Raw genomic sequence first — 17895 nt, forward strand, 5'->3', positions numbered from 1 at the left:
TAAGAAGCAGCACCTAGTTTTAAAAGTCACATTCTCTCATAGGGTTTCTAACAAAAACCAGCTGTCAGGCGCTCCACAATGCTATGTTTACTCCTGTCTGATTCCTCAAAATCAATCATTTTTAACTCGTTAGTTGTTTATTCTTCCACTTAGCTCAATTTTCTTTAAAAATATGCAAAATATGCCTATTTTTTTATTTATAATTTTCAGGCATTTTCCATTTAATTAGTCCCATTTCCACCTCCTTCTCCCACAGCCACAACGTCTACATTTCCTCCCTGACCTTCCTATAAAGTTATAGTTTTTGTTTAAATAAATTCTAACTATTTTGATCATTATGGCAATAAGGATTATTCCCTGATGAACCAAATAGTATATTTCCTTTTTAGTATAATTTGTTTTTTCCTGGAGTTAAAAATCACCTTATTAAAAAAAAATTTGCTCAGTGTTCCATGTACAAATAATTAATTCATACCCAAATCTACAACAGAATTGTACAATCTTTCTAAATATTATTTCCGACATAGTCAAACACATGAACAAATCTATCAGTTCCATTTCTCCCCTCTCCCTCAGAACCCCCCCTCTGAGATATGCCTTCTGGGATCTTCTCTTTCTATGTGCTTGCTTTGCAGCTCACTTCTTGGGACTTCCTTTTGCATTTTTCTTTTTTTAAAGTTTTAATTCAACCAGAACCCTTTGCATTATTCTTATCCTGGACTTCTTGTTTTCTGAATTTCTTATACTCTTTTTCTTGATTCATTCCTTCCATTTGTTGAAGCAAATTCTACACAGCTTTAGGAGAAAGAGCAAGTGGGATAAATGTTTTGAGACCTTGTATATCTCAGTATGTCTCTATATACTTGATTCATAGTTTAGCTGGGTATCTACTGTTAGAAATTATTATCTCTCAGATTTTGAAGGTATTGTCTTATAACTTTTACTATAATGTTGTTAAGAAGTTTGAAATGATTCTGATTTCTAATATTTTGTGTGAGATCTAATTTTTCTCTCTAGGAGCTTTTAGGATCTTCTCTTTCTATTTCTCCTGAATTCCAGTGCTATGGCTTAGTCTCTTCTTTTAAATATTGTTTTGGGGATTTGCTTGGACATTTAAAAATGGAAACTTATATTCTCTAGTTATAAGAAATATGTTTGTATTATTTCTTTGATAATTTTATTCTTTCTTTAAAAACATGAATATATGGCTATATCTTGATTTATCTTTGTCAGGCATTTTCTATTTACTTTGTCATATAGTAGAGGACAATTTAGCATGCTTACTCCCATTCCCCCATCCCCCACCTACACCCTCTGCATTCCCTCCCTAACCTTTCTAAAAAGTTATAGTTTTTGTTTAAGTAAATTTTAACTGTTTAGATCATTATAATAATGTAAGAATTATTCACTTATTTTTTTTTTTCTGGTCTCCTTGTTAGGTAGATATCTGGCATCTCAGAACAGTTCTTTAATTTTCTTACCTTTCTTTCCTTTTCCTCATCTGTTTTCATTGTTGTTGATGCTCTATTTTTACAGATTTTCTTAACATTTCTTGTAATTTTCCTATTGAATTTTAACATTATACTTTGAATTTCTCAGAGCTCTGTTCTCTTTCTTTTAAGCATCATGTTCTTTTTTCATAAATGCGATATATTTATTTCTCTAAGAATATACTCTTTAAAAGCATGCTTATGCTCTTTGCATTTTCACTGTTTCCACCAAGTTCTCTTATTCTGTCCACTTCAGTTTTTCTTTCACACTGGGTGCTTCAGATCTTTGTCCGATCCCATTTAATAGTCCTGGGTGAGCTTCAATATACAGTGGTCAGGAAGGCACCAGCCATTTGAGGGGACCATTGAATGTAGGTGCTGCTGTGGGGCTTTTCTCTGAACTGTTCAGTTTCCTTAGAGGAAGAATCCAATAGTCTCCTTCCTCAGGTTGGGGTAAGGGATTATGAAGGAGTTCACAACACCATTGGCTGGCAACATTAATAAAGCTGAGCTCAAAGGGGATCTCAGTACAGTACCTGTCTTCCACCCTCAGCCATATCTAATGCCTTGCAGTCTGAAGCCATCTGGTCCAGTTTCTTTGCCAGCATTGAGGAGGAGGAGTCACTCAGCTAGTTGTACAACGATGGGATTTGACCTGGAGCCCTAATTGCTCTTTATAAAGACTTTCAACCAACCGTTAGCCTTGTGACTCATCTTAGCTGTCACAGTTTCATGGGATGCCACTATCTGTGACTTTACAGCTTCAGGGAAAAGAACTTTTTGCCTTCATGGTGCCCTTTTTGGCAGACTCTTGGTATTTATATTTCTCTTTCTGCCACTATCCAATTACACCTTCCCAAAATTTCTTGATATTTATTATCAGGTAATAAATAATAAATCAGCAGACAGCAAATGTCTTATCTTTGCCAGTGTCTTGGTACTTATGGATTTGTATCTTTTTTAAAAACAATATTTATATACATATTTGGGAGTTTTATGAGGGAACAAAGATATATACATGTGTTTTATCCATCAGACTTAACTAAAAGCTTTATGTGTACCAAGCCCATGCATGCCATTCTCTGTAAATGTAACTGCTGGCAGGTCAACCTTCCTGCTCTTATGTTCCCTTTACTTCTTTTCTCCTGTCTTCTCCTCTTTTCTTTACTTTCTTAAGCATTTTCTTTTTTTTACATTAAGAGATTTAGTACTTGCAATGTATTGCTTACTTTTATACTCCTAGTGTTTCTATTCTCCTCTACCTAGTACACAAAGGGATAGGAAGAATGGTTGGGGAAATAGAAAATTGGGAATAGGCTGGGCACGGTGGCTCGCGCCTGTAATCCCAGCACTTTGGGAGGCCAAGGTGGGTGGATCACGAGGTCAGGAGTTCAAGACCAGCCTGGCCAATGTGGTGAAACCCCATCTCTACTAAAAATCTAAACATTAGCCAGGTGTGGTGACACACCTGTTATCCTAGCTACTCAGGAGACTGAGGCAGGAGTATCACTTGAACCTGGGAGGCAGAGGTTGTAGTGAGCCAAGATTATGCCACTGCACTCCAGCCTAGGTGACAGAGAGAGACTCTCTCAAAAAAGAAAGAAAATTGGGACTAAGAGACAAATGCATTGTCTGTCTGGGTAAAAGTGGTAGGAGGCCAAGAAAACCTACCTAAGTTGACTAAATGAAAACCTGACAAGAAAGTGGAAAATCAACTGAGGAGTGGGAACCAGACCAATTACCCATGTATTATTATAACATTCTTACATTTTTAAAAATCCACCCTCCTTGGCAATAATCACTATTCACATTTGAATATTTGTTTATTTTACATTTGAACATATTGGGATTCCATATGAATGTCCCATTTTGACACAGGCAATTTTAAATATTCATCTTTGCTAACCAGTAGACAATTTTTGTTCCCATTCTAGTTATTTCTGTAACTTTTGGTCCTGGACTTCTGATTCCCACATCTCTTCTTTCATCATCTAGAAGATATAAATTCTGGCAATTGTTCCTGCTTAAAGACCTGGGCAGACTTGTTAGATAATGACCCCTCTACTCCCCAAATGCAATATAAGACTCAAAACTCAAAAAGATGATTCTGGGCCAGGCACGCACTTTGGGAGGCCAAGGTAGAAGGATCTCCTAAGCCCAGGAGTTTGAAATCAGCCTGGGCAACAGTGAGACCCTATCTGTTTGTTTGTTCTTTTTTTTCTTTCTTCCTTTCTTTCCTTCTTTCTTTCAAGAAGATTTTGGATATATAAACTTTGGACCTTGGGCACAGGGTTGAATGATTACACTCAATTTTTTGTGGAGAAAATAATTATTTTTATGTTAAACATGCATGATTATACTATGTAATATAATTCAAAATATGCATACTTTCAGACATACTTCACATCCTCTACTAACCCCCAGAACTGAGACAAGCTCTTACCTATCTCTACCTTAGGAGGAAATTAGTGAAAAAAATCTGACGAGTACCCACTCAATAAATGGTTAAAACCATAGCAGGAAAAGAGATATAATTTGCAAATTCATGGTAAGAAATAAAAAAAATTTTCACATGGTAGCAAATAAGTCAGTTCTACCTTTATGAAGTATGGAGAGAAAGAAAATAATAAACAACTAAGTCTTAAATAGTTCTTAAAAGAGAAAAGGAAAATTTTGACAATAGCAACAGTAATATTGTAGTGTGAAGGAGAAATTAGTAGGTGAAGCAAAAATTAGAGAATAGAGGCCCAAAGACGATGGGAAAAGTTTGGTGAATTTCACCATTGGCTTGCAATTGATGACCTGCCTGTGGTAGAAGATGATAGTGAAATCCTTACCTGAAACTGGGTTTAATTACTAAATGCTTCATACGTACCTGTAACAATATTACTGAGCTCTTCTAACTTTCTTTTTTTCTCTCTGTACTCTTCTTCTGCCACCTGAAGTTGTCGAAGACACTCAACTAATTCCTCTTCCTTTTCTTTGGTAATTTGTATTTCCTTAACAAATATTTCCTTTAAAGAAAATAAAACCAATTGAGAAATATAATTTTGGATAATTCACACAACAATTTAAAGTAGAATATAAGTTTTTTGAGTTTCATCTGTCTTGGTCTCCTATCCTGAGGTATATAAAAGATATATGGCATATACTAATCTTTTAATAAATATTTGTTTCCTGACTCACTGACACTCTGACAATCTACAAAGTAAAGAGATTAGATTTAATTGGTTCTCTTAAAGATCCCTTCTGCTTTATACCTCTTCTGTATATCTCTATGAACACTACCATATATACAGCCCAAAAACATATCTGAGAAAATTTCCTTTGATAATATTTTACCAAAAAGAGGCAGATAAACAGAATACACTTCTAACACATGTTGGATGTGAGAAATGTGGAGAGGATAGAAGTAATTGGATATAATGGTAAAATAAATGGGTAAAAAGTGCCCAAAGCAAAAACATGAAGATTCCTGCTTACTTATTCAAACTCAAGTTTTATTTAGTTTCATATGGAATAATAGTTGGACCCTTCTTAGCAAATCAGGATTGATTTTAAACAGTGACTAAGACAGAGACTGCCAGCTGACACTTAATATTTGTTCTCTTCTCCTTCAATATTAGGGCTCCTGAATTTCAGCTGAGCCCATGGCTTCTGGCTAGAGTGTGGTTTCCAGGCTTCCCTTGCAGGTGAGTATGACCAAGGAGTTTGTGAACAGAAGTCATGTGTGCCACTTCTGGGCTCTGCTCCTGTAACAGGAACAGCTGTGTGTTCCTTTTGTCCTTTCCTCCCTCCCCTGGCCAGAGGAGAATGAGAATGGAGACTACTACTTGACACACAGATGTTAGATTCGTGCTGAGGATGGCAGAGCCACCCTGCCAGCCCTGGATCCCTTCCCGATGGCCTGGACTGGGAAAGAGCAACAAACATCTCTTTTGCTGTACTGACCACTTTAGAGCATCTTCTCCACTAGATGTTCAGACTCACGAAATTTGATTAGGCTACACTTGACCCAGTTTACTCTTAAAATACTTTTAGTTTTAGTTTTCATTTTTGTCCAAGTTGTATGCACACATAATTGGAAGGAAATGCTAAATTTTAGCAGGCCAGTACCAGGCATGCTTCCCCACTGGGAGGTGTCTGGACAACACAGCAGACCAGTGGCTAGTTTCCTTCAAACCCACCAAAGCGATACTTTAGATGCAAGACAGAGAAAGACTCACACAGGTGGGGCTATAGCCTCCCTGGCTTAGAAACCCCATGTTTATATAGGAACTAATATATCTTGGACATACCTTCCAGGTCTCTCTTCCCACTTAAGAGAGCCATCAAATCCAGCCCAATGCCACAGTTTCCCACGAGTTATTTTTCCAGTCAAGATGCAGTATACAAATCAGGACTCTTTGTTATACAAGTAATGTTGCTTGATAATACAGCTGATATTCTACCTTCATCAGGCTATTAGGGGAAGGAGCCAGAAAGTTAACCCAAGGCCAGTTTCCCAATAAAAAGGTTGTTAATCCTTTTCACATCTTGCTTATGTTCACTGTGTTTTGGTATATCTTTGATAGAGTAGTTCTCTTGCACCTTAACTAATACACTGACATGCTGGCTGATATGTCCTCTCTCAAATTGCCATTAGTATCCTTATGAATAAATACAGAGAAGCTAAAATGCATAGAAAAATACCATAATTCAAAAATATAATGCAGAAGCAGGAGTACATTTCTCCAGACCGCAACATTTAGGAAAGGTTGATTTAAGAAATGCAATCCTGTATTATCCATACTATGTTTTTTTGTTGTTTTTGTTTTTTCAAGACAGAGTCTCACTCTGCCACCAGATGCCAGACTGGCATGCAGTGGCATGATTTCGGCTCACTGCAACCTCCGCCTCCTGGGTTCCTGCCTCAGCCTTTCAAGTAGCTGGAACTACAGGCGCGCGCCACCACGCCCAGCTAGTTTTTTGTATTTTTTTAGTAGAGACGGGGTTTCATCATGTTGGCCTGGATGGTGTTTTTTAAAAAAGAATAGCCTGTGAATACAAGTTTGTATGTGCAGGCATTAATTCATTCCCATTGCCTGCACACAGCTCAGGCTGCCAGAGCTACCCTGATGAGAAGCTATGCTCTTGTTTCATGCTCCAAAAGAGACTGTGGGTTAACAGGTTCAGTGTAGCAAGTTGTTGCTTTGTCTGTGGGCTCATGTTGTTGGAGTGGGGCAGCCAGTCAGGTGCACAGTCTTCAGATCCTCCAGATCCTTTCTCAGTGATTCCTGAGTCACAGACATATTTAGGTCACTGGTGACAGGCTTCAGTTTCTGCTCCAGGTCCCCCATCTCCCTGAATTTGAAGCCTTGGAAAAGAGAGACCAACGTAGATTCCAGTCTACACTTGCTCATCCCGTGAATTCCAGTTTGTCCTTGCTTCCATTCACTTCCTGTTGGTCTTTCCATACCAAGTACCTGCCCAGCTGACTTCAGGCCTCAGCACCAGATGTAAAGCTGACAGCCTCACCAGGCTGTGCAACTAGATACCACAGTTGCAGAAGGTCAAGTCCTGGAATAAACCCCTTTCCTGGCAGCTCTGCTTCTCTGATCAAATTCTGCCAGATACAGGGCTCTGGACCCAGAAAAGTGAATGGTCCTTGGCATGGGCTTGTCCATGCTGTATCAGGATGATAAGCCAAATCATCCTAAGAGAAGAATTACAATGGAGGGCCTGGTATCAGAGCCAGGTCCATGGAAAAGCCAGTCACAGCACTGCCTTGTAGACAACACATCCCAACATTGGGATGCTTATATTATGAACCAGTGACTAATCTCATTAATATTCAGGGTTGTTTTCCTTAGAATTTATGGGTCAGAGACCCAAATGGTAGTGGGACTTCTCACTATTAAACCTAATGATTTTGCTTTTCCTCCCTGTGACTTTGGGTTCTGTTGATTTAGAGATGCTACTGGGGAGAAAAATGGTTCCACCAGGGGCACAACAACAGTTTCATAAACCAGAATCTGAGGTTGCTTCCTTCTAATTTTGGGCTCCTCATGCCACTGAATCAAAGGCTGAAATGGGATTACAATGTGCCTGAGGTTACTGATGGTGATTATCAAGGGGAAATCGGGTTATTGCTATATAATAATGGTGCACAGGCTACCAGTGGCCCATGCGTTTGTGTGAATTAGGTGTGGGTGGACACAACCCTGCAGTGAGCATATGGCCTGGGAAGCTGAGCGCAGGCTGGAGGCCTGTCTGCAGTGGGTTTGCAGTTGATTATCTTGAGTTTTGCAATCTACCAATCATTTCATCTGCCAAGTTTTATGCTTCTATTTTACATATCTTGCCTAATTGCACTGTATAAACTCGAGTAAAAAGTTAAATAGGATCCTTATTCCTTATCCTGTTCATGACTCAAAGGGATTGCCCTCATTGTTTTACAAGTATGATAGTAAAATTATAAAAAATATCTGAGATGCTGACCACGTCTTAACACCTCTTCAGTTACCATTTTGGTCCAAGATACCTTCATTTCTCACTTGGGTTATTGCTATAGCTCCCTAATTGTTCTTCCTGCATCCACCCTTTTCTTTCCTAAATTCTACTTAACATAGAAGCTAGAGTGATCCTATTTAAAGGAAACTCAGATTATTTCAGCCTCCATTCAGAACCCTTCAATGGTTTTCTAGCTCAGACAGAGCAAAGGACAAAGCACTTATGATAGGCTATAAGGATGTGCAGATGCTCCACTTGGATCTCCCCTTGAGGGTGGACTCACCACACCATTGTGAGGAATGTGTTTAGCTGACACCTCCAATAGCTGGCTCCTTCAGAGTCAGCTATCTAGCCAATATCATGCTCCTCTGGGGCAGTCCCCAGTCAGTGACTAAGCAAGGAAGTGGTGCAAGGATGTAGCCATTTCTGCCCAAGGCAGTCCTCTTCAAACAGGCAGTCCTTGCTCCAGAGTTCCCCAAAGAGACTTTGTCAGGCTACATAATGTCCAGCTTTCCCTGCCCAATTTTGTCACAGATAATTCTCCCTAATATGGATTTGCACTCCTAATTCCATCTCAGTGTCTGCTTCCTGAAAATGACTCCCCACTACCCTGGCACTCCCCAGCTCTTATTCAGCAACCCCACCCCTTTGTGATTCCTTAGATAGGAGGGTCCTGCCTCAGGCCCTTCCTGCCTGGCATGCCCTCTGCCTGGAGCCATCTCCTGAAGACATCTGCAGGGCACTCTTGCTCATATTCAGGATTCCTTCTCTGACTACCCTATTTACAACAGCACACAGACCATATCACGTGCACTCTCCCTGTCCCACTTCCCTACCTGATTTTTCTGTGTACCATTTATCACCATCCAATATATGACATGTTCTACTTGTTTATCTCATTTATTTTCATTTCCCCATCGCTAGATAGTAAGCTCCATAAGGGCAGAATTTTTGCACGTTTTTCAGCATTTAGAAGAATGCCAGGCACCTAGACTAATGCTTTCCACCCCGACTTCTCTCCCCTGCACCCTGTTTCTTCTAACATTGTAGTCATTTGTGTCATACTTTCTTTCCTTTGTTCCCTGAGTTGTGCTAGTTTCTGTTTTAGCTCTTCCTGTTTTCTGGCCATCACCTTCTGACATCTGTTACCTAAGTTCCTACATTTCCATACTGATAATTTTCCTTTGTACTGCTATTAAATTATTTTTTTTAATTCACAGAAGAATGTTTGATCATAGTTTTTTTTCTTTTTTTTTTTTTTTTTTTTTTTTTTTTTTTTTTTTATTGAGACAGTCTTGCTCTGCCACCCAGGCTTGAGTGCAGTGGCAGGATCTCAGCACACTGCAACCTTCACCTCCTGGGTGCAAGCAATTCTATGCTTCAGCCTCCTGAGTAGTGGGATTGGCACACACCACCATGCCCAGCTAATTTTTTTGTAGTAGAGACGGGGTTTCATCATCTTGGCCAGGCTGGTCTTGAACTCCTGACATTGTGATCCACCTGCCTTGGCCACCCAAAGTGCTGGGATTACAGGTGTCAGCCACCACACCTGGCCTGATTATAGTTTTTATTTGTTCTGTGCCACCATATTTTCTGAGTGTTATTTGTTGGAAAGTTTTATGCCTCTTTTCACTTGTTCTTCTCCTAGTATTTTTGTATGAGAAAAAATGTCTACTTTCTTTTGGTTACCAGTATTATTAATAGAAAGAATTAGCTGTCCTTGGGCCAGTCATCTGCAGAGGGTTTCTGCAGGATGTGGCAGGATGTGATGAGGTTGCGGAAGACAGCTTGGATCAGGTAAGACTCTAAACTAGGACATTTCAGAGCTCCCTATTTTCGTCTCGCACTATGAGACTGCTTCCTTCAAATAAAGCCCCTCTTTGGCGTAGCCAAGACCTCTTCTTCCTTTGTAAATCTAATCCAGTTCAGGAAGGCTTCTACCACCATCCCTATTCTCAGCTGCTCTGTTAATGGCTGCCTCCAGGATATCACCTTGAAAAGGTGCATTTGTGTGTGTGTTTCTGCAGACCTGGCACTTCTGGGTATTTTCAGTGCCTTTTCTCTCTACCTCCCCCAGCATCCGTGCCCTGTTCTATCTCAGGTTGGCTTTTGGCAGTTCCCAAGGCAGCATGATACCCTCTTTGTAAGAAGCACATCTGAGACTGACTTTACTAGTCTCCCTTGCCCCAGCTATTGTCAAGCCAGCTCCATGGCTTCCTGTCTCTGAGGCCATTGCCAGCAGTTCTACATAATCTGAAGTGTGATTATTATTATTTTGCTGAAAACATATTTCTTATTCTGCTTCCTCTTCAGGAAAAGAAGAAAGGTTCAGAATGAAACTGTAACCTTTTTCATACTAGAATATTTATTTTACATTTAACTGATTAGAATAGCATGAAATAGTATTCCCCTTCCCTCTCATGTAGTCATCCAAAAGTATTCTTAGATGTAAAATAAAATTTACCTCATACTTGCTTATCTCTTTCATTAACATTTTTTCTTTGTTAATAAACTCTTTCTCATCTTCTTTTAATTCTATTGTAAGTTTGTCAATCTGTGCCACAAATTCATTGATCTCCTTTTCTCTGAAACTGGTCTAATTAGAGAAAAATGGGAATTTGTCACTTCAAATAGCCAGGAAATTAATATCTCTTTGCATGAGACCTGCTTCTGATTTCAGTTTATATAAGTTCTCAGCAAACACTGAGAGAAACAGTTTTCCCTCCAGAAATTAAGTTATTCATCAAATGATATTTTTATAAATATGACGCAAGGAGTGGGGAGGGTAGAGGACAGTGAGTGAGCAGAGGGTAAATATAAAAGCTTAAAAAATGAGGTCTGGGCTCATATTTTTAGAGGTAATTCACCTAAAGTCTAACCTTAAGTAAGTTGCTAGTTACGTGCTTCAAAAGCATAGTTTACTTTATTTGCTAATTCTCTCTAGTTAATATACAGCAAATGAATACACTTCCTAAGAAAATTAAATAATTCACTCTAAACATGAAATCAGCAGAAAGGAAAATACTTTTTAATAAGATAGGATGTAATTAAATATTGAAGGAGAATTGCTGATATGCAATGTAGGGGACTAATTCTAAGTTCCTTGGGTTCCCTTACCTCTGTAAGTAATTCAATTCGTCTAGCTTCTGCATTCTGAATTTTTTCCATAATAGCTTCTATTTCAGCGTTTGTCTTGGCTGTCCAACGTGCATGCTGTTTTCTCAAGCAAGCTATTTGCCACTGAGTTATAACACTAGAGATTAGAACAAAAAGAATTACCATTAAATTGACATAGTGGTTTACTAAAAACATGAGGAAATTCAAAGCAAAACAAGTCAAACTATGACTACACAATATTGTTTGTGCTATTAGTGTTGCAGGCTACACACATTGCCTGAAAAAGTAAAACAAAACATTCACTGTCTCAATTCTGTCTCTGCAAGTTGCTTCAGGGTAAGAAGTTACATCTGCACGTCCAATAGAACAGTGAACAAACCACACTTGGCAGCTTGCCTCCTTCAGGTAAGGAACAGAAATGTGGAAGGCTTGGGGCAGGCGGAAAAAGAGGCCCAGACAGAAATAGTAATAGAATTACCTAAATTACCTGATGTGCTACTAATAGATTTCAAACTTCTGGGTTCTCAAGTTTTTCTCCACCACAACATGAAAAAGCTACATATTTGAAGAATGGTAAAAATGTGCAATTAGAGTCTTTAATTGCACATTCAATAATAATACTGGCCAGGCATGGTGGCTCACACCTGTAATCCCAGCACTTTGGGAGGCTAAGGCAGGCAGATGACTTGAGGCCAGGAGTTCTAGACCAGCCTGGCCAACATAGCAACACCCCATCTCTACTAAAAATACAAAAAATTAACTGGGCATCGTGGTGGATGCAGTCCCAGCTACTCTGGAGGCTGAGGCACGAGAATCACTTGAACCTGGGATGCAGAGGTTGCAGAGTGCCGTGATGGGGCCACTGTACTCCATCTTGGGCAACAGAGCAAGACTGTCTCAAATAATAATAATAATAATAATAACAACAATAGCAACAACAATAATAAAATACAGCTAAGTATAAGCAAGAACTTTTTAGATGCACTGATCTAAATATAGTATTTTACATGTATCACCTCATTTACATTCACAGCTACTTTATAAGGTAGGTACCGTTATCCTTCCCCACTTTATAGAGATGGGAGCAAAGAGAAGTTATTAAATAACTTAGCCTTGGTCACAGAGCTAATAAGGACAGCAACCAAAGCAGCATCTGCAGAGCCTGTAAACTTCATGCCACTTTCCTCTCTGACCACATGTGTCACCTCCCCTACTGGTTCACAAAGAGGCCTGGATGAGCAAAAGGCATTGCACAAATATTAGCAATTTTACTCTTTGGTGACTCTACTTGATTTAAATAGAAAACACTGGTTCTGTTCAATGCCAAAAAAAAAAAAAAATTGAATTAACCAATATATCTAGATCTGAGAGAATTTACACACAATTTAATTTAGGAAAATCATTTACTTGGGTTCTAGTAACAAGTATTCTGCACTGTTTATTAAGATACATATACTGCTGATAACACAAAACACAAACTTTTTTTTTTTTTTTTACCATCTCTGACTTTCTCTTTCCAGGTTAGCGCTCAGGATTTTGATTTGTTGCTGATACACTGTTTTTGTTGCTCTAAAAAGAAAATCATATTGGATTTTGCATTTGCAGGAGCTGTTGGAATACACAATAGACTCTTTATGTATAATCTGTATGCTCAGTAAGGCTATAGTCTAATTGGGAGACAAAATAAGCCTTGTGAAACAACTAAAGATTTTAGTGGCAGACCCGTAGAAAGACAATTAGTGCAAACTGATTCTGCAAGGGTTGGTGGATAGCCAAGGATAGAGAAGAGATTTCTGGAGAGGCAATTGATGAAGGGTTACTGAAGGTTAATGTTTCTCAGAGGGAGAAATATGGGTTGTCAGAATGGAGATACAATCTTACCAAGGAAAGGGTGTCATTATATGCAAATACAGAGAGAGAAGGAACAGCACGTCAGGCCTCTGTTATAACCTACAGTAGGCTTGCTGTATACAGAGGACATGAAGAAAAGAAGCAAGAAAGTAAGGTCGACACATTGTTAAGGAACTCCAGACCCTAGACTGAGCTCTAGTTTGATATAATACGTAATTCAGAAAGCCAATATAGTTTCTTGAACTGGGGAAAAGTAGTAACTAAGGATAGAAGATTTTCTTATGCTAGGATGGATGGAAATGTGAAGATTCCAATACAGGTAACAGAAGCCTTTATTTTTATCCCTCACCCTGCCTTTTCCCTATTAATTGCTTCTTGGACAGAAACAAATTGAAAGCCACATAAGTAAAATGCTGCTTTACATCTTTTGAAAGAAATATTCAAAAACAAAACTTAGAATAGGACACACTGTTAAATAAACTAGAAACATAAATAAAGAGAATATATATATATATATATATATATACACACACATATATATATAGAAATAGTTTCAAACTCAACAGGTAAGCATAAAAAATGGTACAAAGAATTCCATATATCTTTCACCAACTTTTCCAACTGCTACCATTTTACCTTATTTGTTTTATCATCCTCCCAGGTATAATTTTAAGTGGAACAAATTCAGTTATAGAATATAATCCAATTTTTGGATACATACATATAAATATATATTTGAAAGCATATATAGTAAACTGTTAACAGTGATTATTTTTGTGGAGAAATGGAGAGATTAGGGTAACTTTTACTCTCTAAGTTATAAAGTTTATATTTCAATTTTAAAATCATGTATGTTTTTTTTTAATCAGAAAAATTAAAAATTAAAATTAAAATGACTTAGAATGCAAAATGAACATCACTGGGACTCAGTGATGTGATAATGTTCAGGCACATTCTTGTCACTGCACCCCAACTGGTCCATTCCTGGGGCCCAGGGGCTCCTATAAAATTCAGAACCTATCTATCCTTTCAATGAAAAATTCCATGAGAATGACTCCCAGACTGTGAAACAGAGAGAGCTAGTTATAAACTTCCATTCTGTACTATATTAGAAATCAACACAGATTTATTGCCATCATTTATTAAAAAATAAATGCAGAGAAAGTAAAGATCAAAAATTTCAAAGGCAATAAACATACCGATGAAGTTCCTGGAGTGTGATGAGTCCTTCTTCCATATTTTTTATGTCTACTCTCCTTTGTGATAGAAAGTAATCTTTCTGAGTAATAAATGTCAGTTGTTTCTGATTTCTATCATGAAAAACAGTTATCATTTGTTGAAGGCTGACATAATCAAATATGCAAACACAAATAAGAATTTCAAAAATAGTTTTGAAAGTTCAGATCATGAGCTATTCACTAAATAAATTATTAAAACTAAAAACAAAGTCTTTTGTTAGCAGTAGCTACATCTAAATTTATGCATAGAATTTTCTTAAAATTTTTTTCCCAGCTAATTTTTGTACTTTTGTAAAGATGGGGTTTCCCTGTGTTGCCCAGGCTGGTCTCAAACTCCTGGTCTTAGGTGACCCGTTTATGTCAGCTTCCCAAAATGCTGGATTGCAGGCATGAGCCATTGCGCCTGGTCTACACATAGGATTTTCATAAAACTTATGAAAATTCCCAAACCACTGAAAGAACATTCACCACAATAGTAACCACAAAACAAGAACAGTTTTATAGTGCTCCATCTCTCTGAGTGTGTGCGTCTCTTCTAATCTGCTTATCAATTCTGTCATGTTCTTATGTGAAAGGTGAAGGAGTCAGTGAGACTAACTTTGCATATTGGCTCTACCTCTTAATTAGAGTGTGATCTAATAATAACAGCCAACAAGTAGCTTCACCTGTCAATAAGCCTCAGTTTCCACCAGCTATAAAATGAGGATTACAATACCTAGCTCAACAGATGAATGAATTTAGTAAGATATAAAGTGCTCCTCTCAGTGTGTGGACTGATAAGGCTAATTTTTTTTCTTGAGATGGAGTCTGGCTCTTGTCACCCAGGCTGGAGGGCATGATCTTGGCTTCCAGCTCACTGCAATCTCCACCTCCCAGGTTTAAGAGATTCTCTTGCCTCAGCCTCCCAAGTAGCTGGGATTACAAGTGCAGGCCACCATGCCCGGCTAATTTTTTATATTTTTAATAGAGATGGGGTTTCAAGTAGTTATTTTTCTGTCTCAACTTGTAAGAGAAAATAATGAGGCTCAGAGTTTTTAGTCTTGTTCAAATGCCCAGACATTGATAGGAACCTCCCTGTAGCAGAAAGTATTTTAACTCAGTGACTCTTTCAAACTGCTGTGGACTGAATTGTGTCTTCCCCCCTCTACCTACAGAATTGATGTGTTGAAACCCTAAGCCCCCAACATGATTAAAAAAATGGAGAGATTTGGGTAATTTTTACTCCCTAAGTTATACATTTCTATATTTGAATTTAAAAATCAGGTACAGGCATTGCTTTTTTCATCAGTAAAAATTAAAATTTAAAGTGCCTTAGAATGGCAGAAAGGAACATTGTAGGGGATTAGTGTTATGATAATGTTCAAGCATATTATAAAGATGGGGGCTTTGGGGAAGTGATTAGGTTTGGATGAGGTCACGAGGGTGGGACCTTATAAAGGAAAGACAGCATGTTGCCTCTCTCCACCATGTGAAGACACAGAGAGAAAGCAGCTGGCTGGCTATAAGCTAGAAAAGGGCCCTCACTCAGAATCCGACCAAGCTGGTACTGTAACCTGAGACTTCCAGCCTCCAGAACCATGAGAAAATCAATTTCTGTTGCTTAAGCCAGCCAGTCTATGGTATTTTGTTATAGCAGCCTGAGCTGCTGAGGCAGAAATCAGTAAATGATAGCAAACATTTTCATTTTCGTCAACAGATTTTAAAACTAGGGTAAGTTTAAGTGGAGGGCCACCACTTCGATAGCAAGAAAAGCACCCCCTAACGATGGCATGTTGAATCACGCATGGATGGTGGGTAAAGACATACTCATCATGGATCTTTCGTTTCTGCAAAAAAGCTTTTTCTTCTTCATTTAAAACAATCTTATATTGTCTGGTAAGAGTTTTCATTTTCTCTCGTAGGTCTTTGTAATCCATACGAGCAGCATGTAGTATTTCAGCCAGCTAGAGGAAAACAAAGGAGTTGAATGAGAGGACTTGCTTCACTGCTCCTCTGAGGGGATCTGCATCAGGTGGCAACTTGGAGAGCACCTGGTATATTGCTTAGCACACCGTGAACACACCATAAATGCTAAGTGATTTAATTCTATAGCAAACGTGCAATTGTACATTTTGGGGCCTCTACTATATATATTTTTAAGTATAGAAAAGTAGTAAACCCTGCTGCAAAACCATAGAGTAATAATCCATATTGAAATACAAAATGGGATGAATAAACTGTGATTGTTCAGCAACATTTGTCTGTCCTTTTTCCACAATATAAACTCTACGAAATATAAAAGAAAATGTAACATACTTAGAAGCTCTTGCTCAAAACATCTTTGAGTTGGTATTATGCTTGCTTCATGTGAAATATTTCTATTTGAGGACAAAAAATAGTACCCACCAGTGTTCTACATGAGACATGAATTTTGTGCTTATATTGGTTTGCTTCAAATAAGGTAAGAAAGTCAAGTTTAGCAGAAAAAGTGAGCTGAGTAGTTCATAACAACCTTGTGTCTGGGGACAACTAAAATAGCTAGATAAACAAATATTTGTAGAAGTGTTGAGGAACTCACAAGATAATAAAGAACTACTCAAAAAACCAAACATAGAATTACTACTCAACTCAGCAATCCCATTACTGAGTATATACCCAAAGTAAAATATTCTACCAAAAGGACACCTGTGCTTGTATGTTTATTGCAGCACTATTCATAACAGCAAAGACATGGAATCAACCCAGGTGCCCATGAACAGTGGACTGGATAAAGGAAATGTTGTACTTATACACCATAGAACACTATGCAGCCATAAAAAAAGAATGAAATTGTGTCCTTTCTAGCAATATGGATGCAGCTAGAGGCCATTATCCTACGTAGATTAATCCAGAAACAGAAAAGGAAATAATGCATGTTCTCACTTGTAAGTAGGAATTAACATTAGGTACACATGGACCCAAAGATGGAAACAATAGACACTGGGATTCCAAAAAGGTGGAGAGAAGAAGTGAGGAAGGGTTGAAAAACTATTCATCAGATATTATGTTCACTACCTGGGTGACGGGATCATTAGAAGCCCAAACCTCAGTATTATGCAATATACCCTTGTAACAAATCTGCACATGTACTTGAATCTAAGAACGCAAGAATCCAGAGTGATAAGGCTAGCACTTAAAATTCCTCTTGCCCTGAAGACATTTAGTAACACAGAAGAAACCACTTGAAAACCAAGTTTTGGGTTTTTTGCATGGCAAGTGGAACAAAAGCCAACATGTACGGCTCATCCAGGTGTTGAGCCTACATAAACCTCCCACTATTTCAGTCTGGAATTCCAAAGAGCTTCACCCTCTGGATAAAGGTAAATTGAAAGTTAACAAGTACAGCTTGACTCTGATCACCAGAGATGCTTAGCACGGATTAAGGTAGCTTGGAACTTGTAACACCCTACCCATCTGGCAGAAGTGAATGTAAACTTCTCCTGGGGTAAACATCATTATCTTAAGCCTCAAATTGCTTTTACAAACAATATTAGTCCATTTTCATGCTGCTGATAAATACACAACCACAATTGGGAAGAAAAAGAGGTTTAATTGGACTTACAGTTCCACATGGCTGGGGAGGCCTCAGAATCATGGTGGGAGGTGAAAGGTACTTACATGGCGGCAGCAAGAGAAAATGAGGAAGATGCAAAAGCAGAAACCCCTGATAAAACCATCAGATCTCATGA

At 38.4% G+C, this 17895-nt stretch overlaps 1 protein-coding gene across 2 annotated transcripts in view; it reads right to left on the bottom strand.

Annotated features, from left to right (window-relative positions):
* CCDC175 (coiled-coil domain containing 175) overlaps positions 1-17895 on the bottom strand; it is an 82508-nt gene that overhangs the window by 34840 nt on the left and 29773 nt on the right. For both annotated transcript variants that reach the window (XR_010342048.1, XM_064374894.1), the window contains 6 exons: positions 15995-16131; positions 14150-14260; positions 12597-12668; positions 11100-11235; positions 10447-10578; positions 4366-4504 (listed from right to left, as the gene is read on the bottom strand). Coding sequence is in view for 1 of the 2 variants with exons in the window: in XM_064374894.1 (XP_064230964.1) it covers positions 4366-4504; positions 10447-10578; positions 11100-11235; positions 12597-12668; positions 14150-14260; positions 15995-16131 (727 nt within the window). In the remaining variant the exon portion in view is untranslated. The remainder of the gene's footprint in view (positions 1-4365; positions 4505-10446; positions 10579-11099; positions 11236-12596; positions 12669-14149; positions 14261-15994; positions 16132-17895) is intronic.

This window comes from Aotus nancymaae, unplaced genomic scaffold, assembly GCF_030222135.1.
Source record: "Aotus nancymaae isolate 86718 unplaced genomic scaffold, 86718_ANA_hifiasm-v0.15.2.pri h1tg000011l, whole genome shotgun sequence".
NCBI lineage: Eukaryota > Metazoa > Chordata > Mammalia > Primates > Aotidae > Aotus > Aotus nancymaae.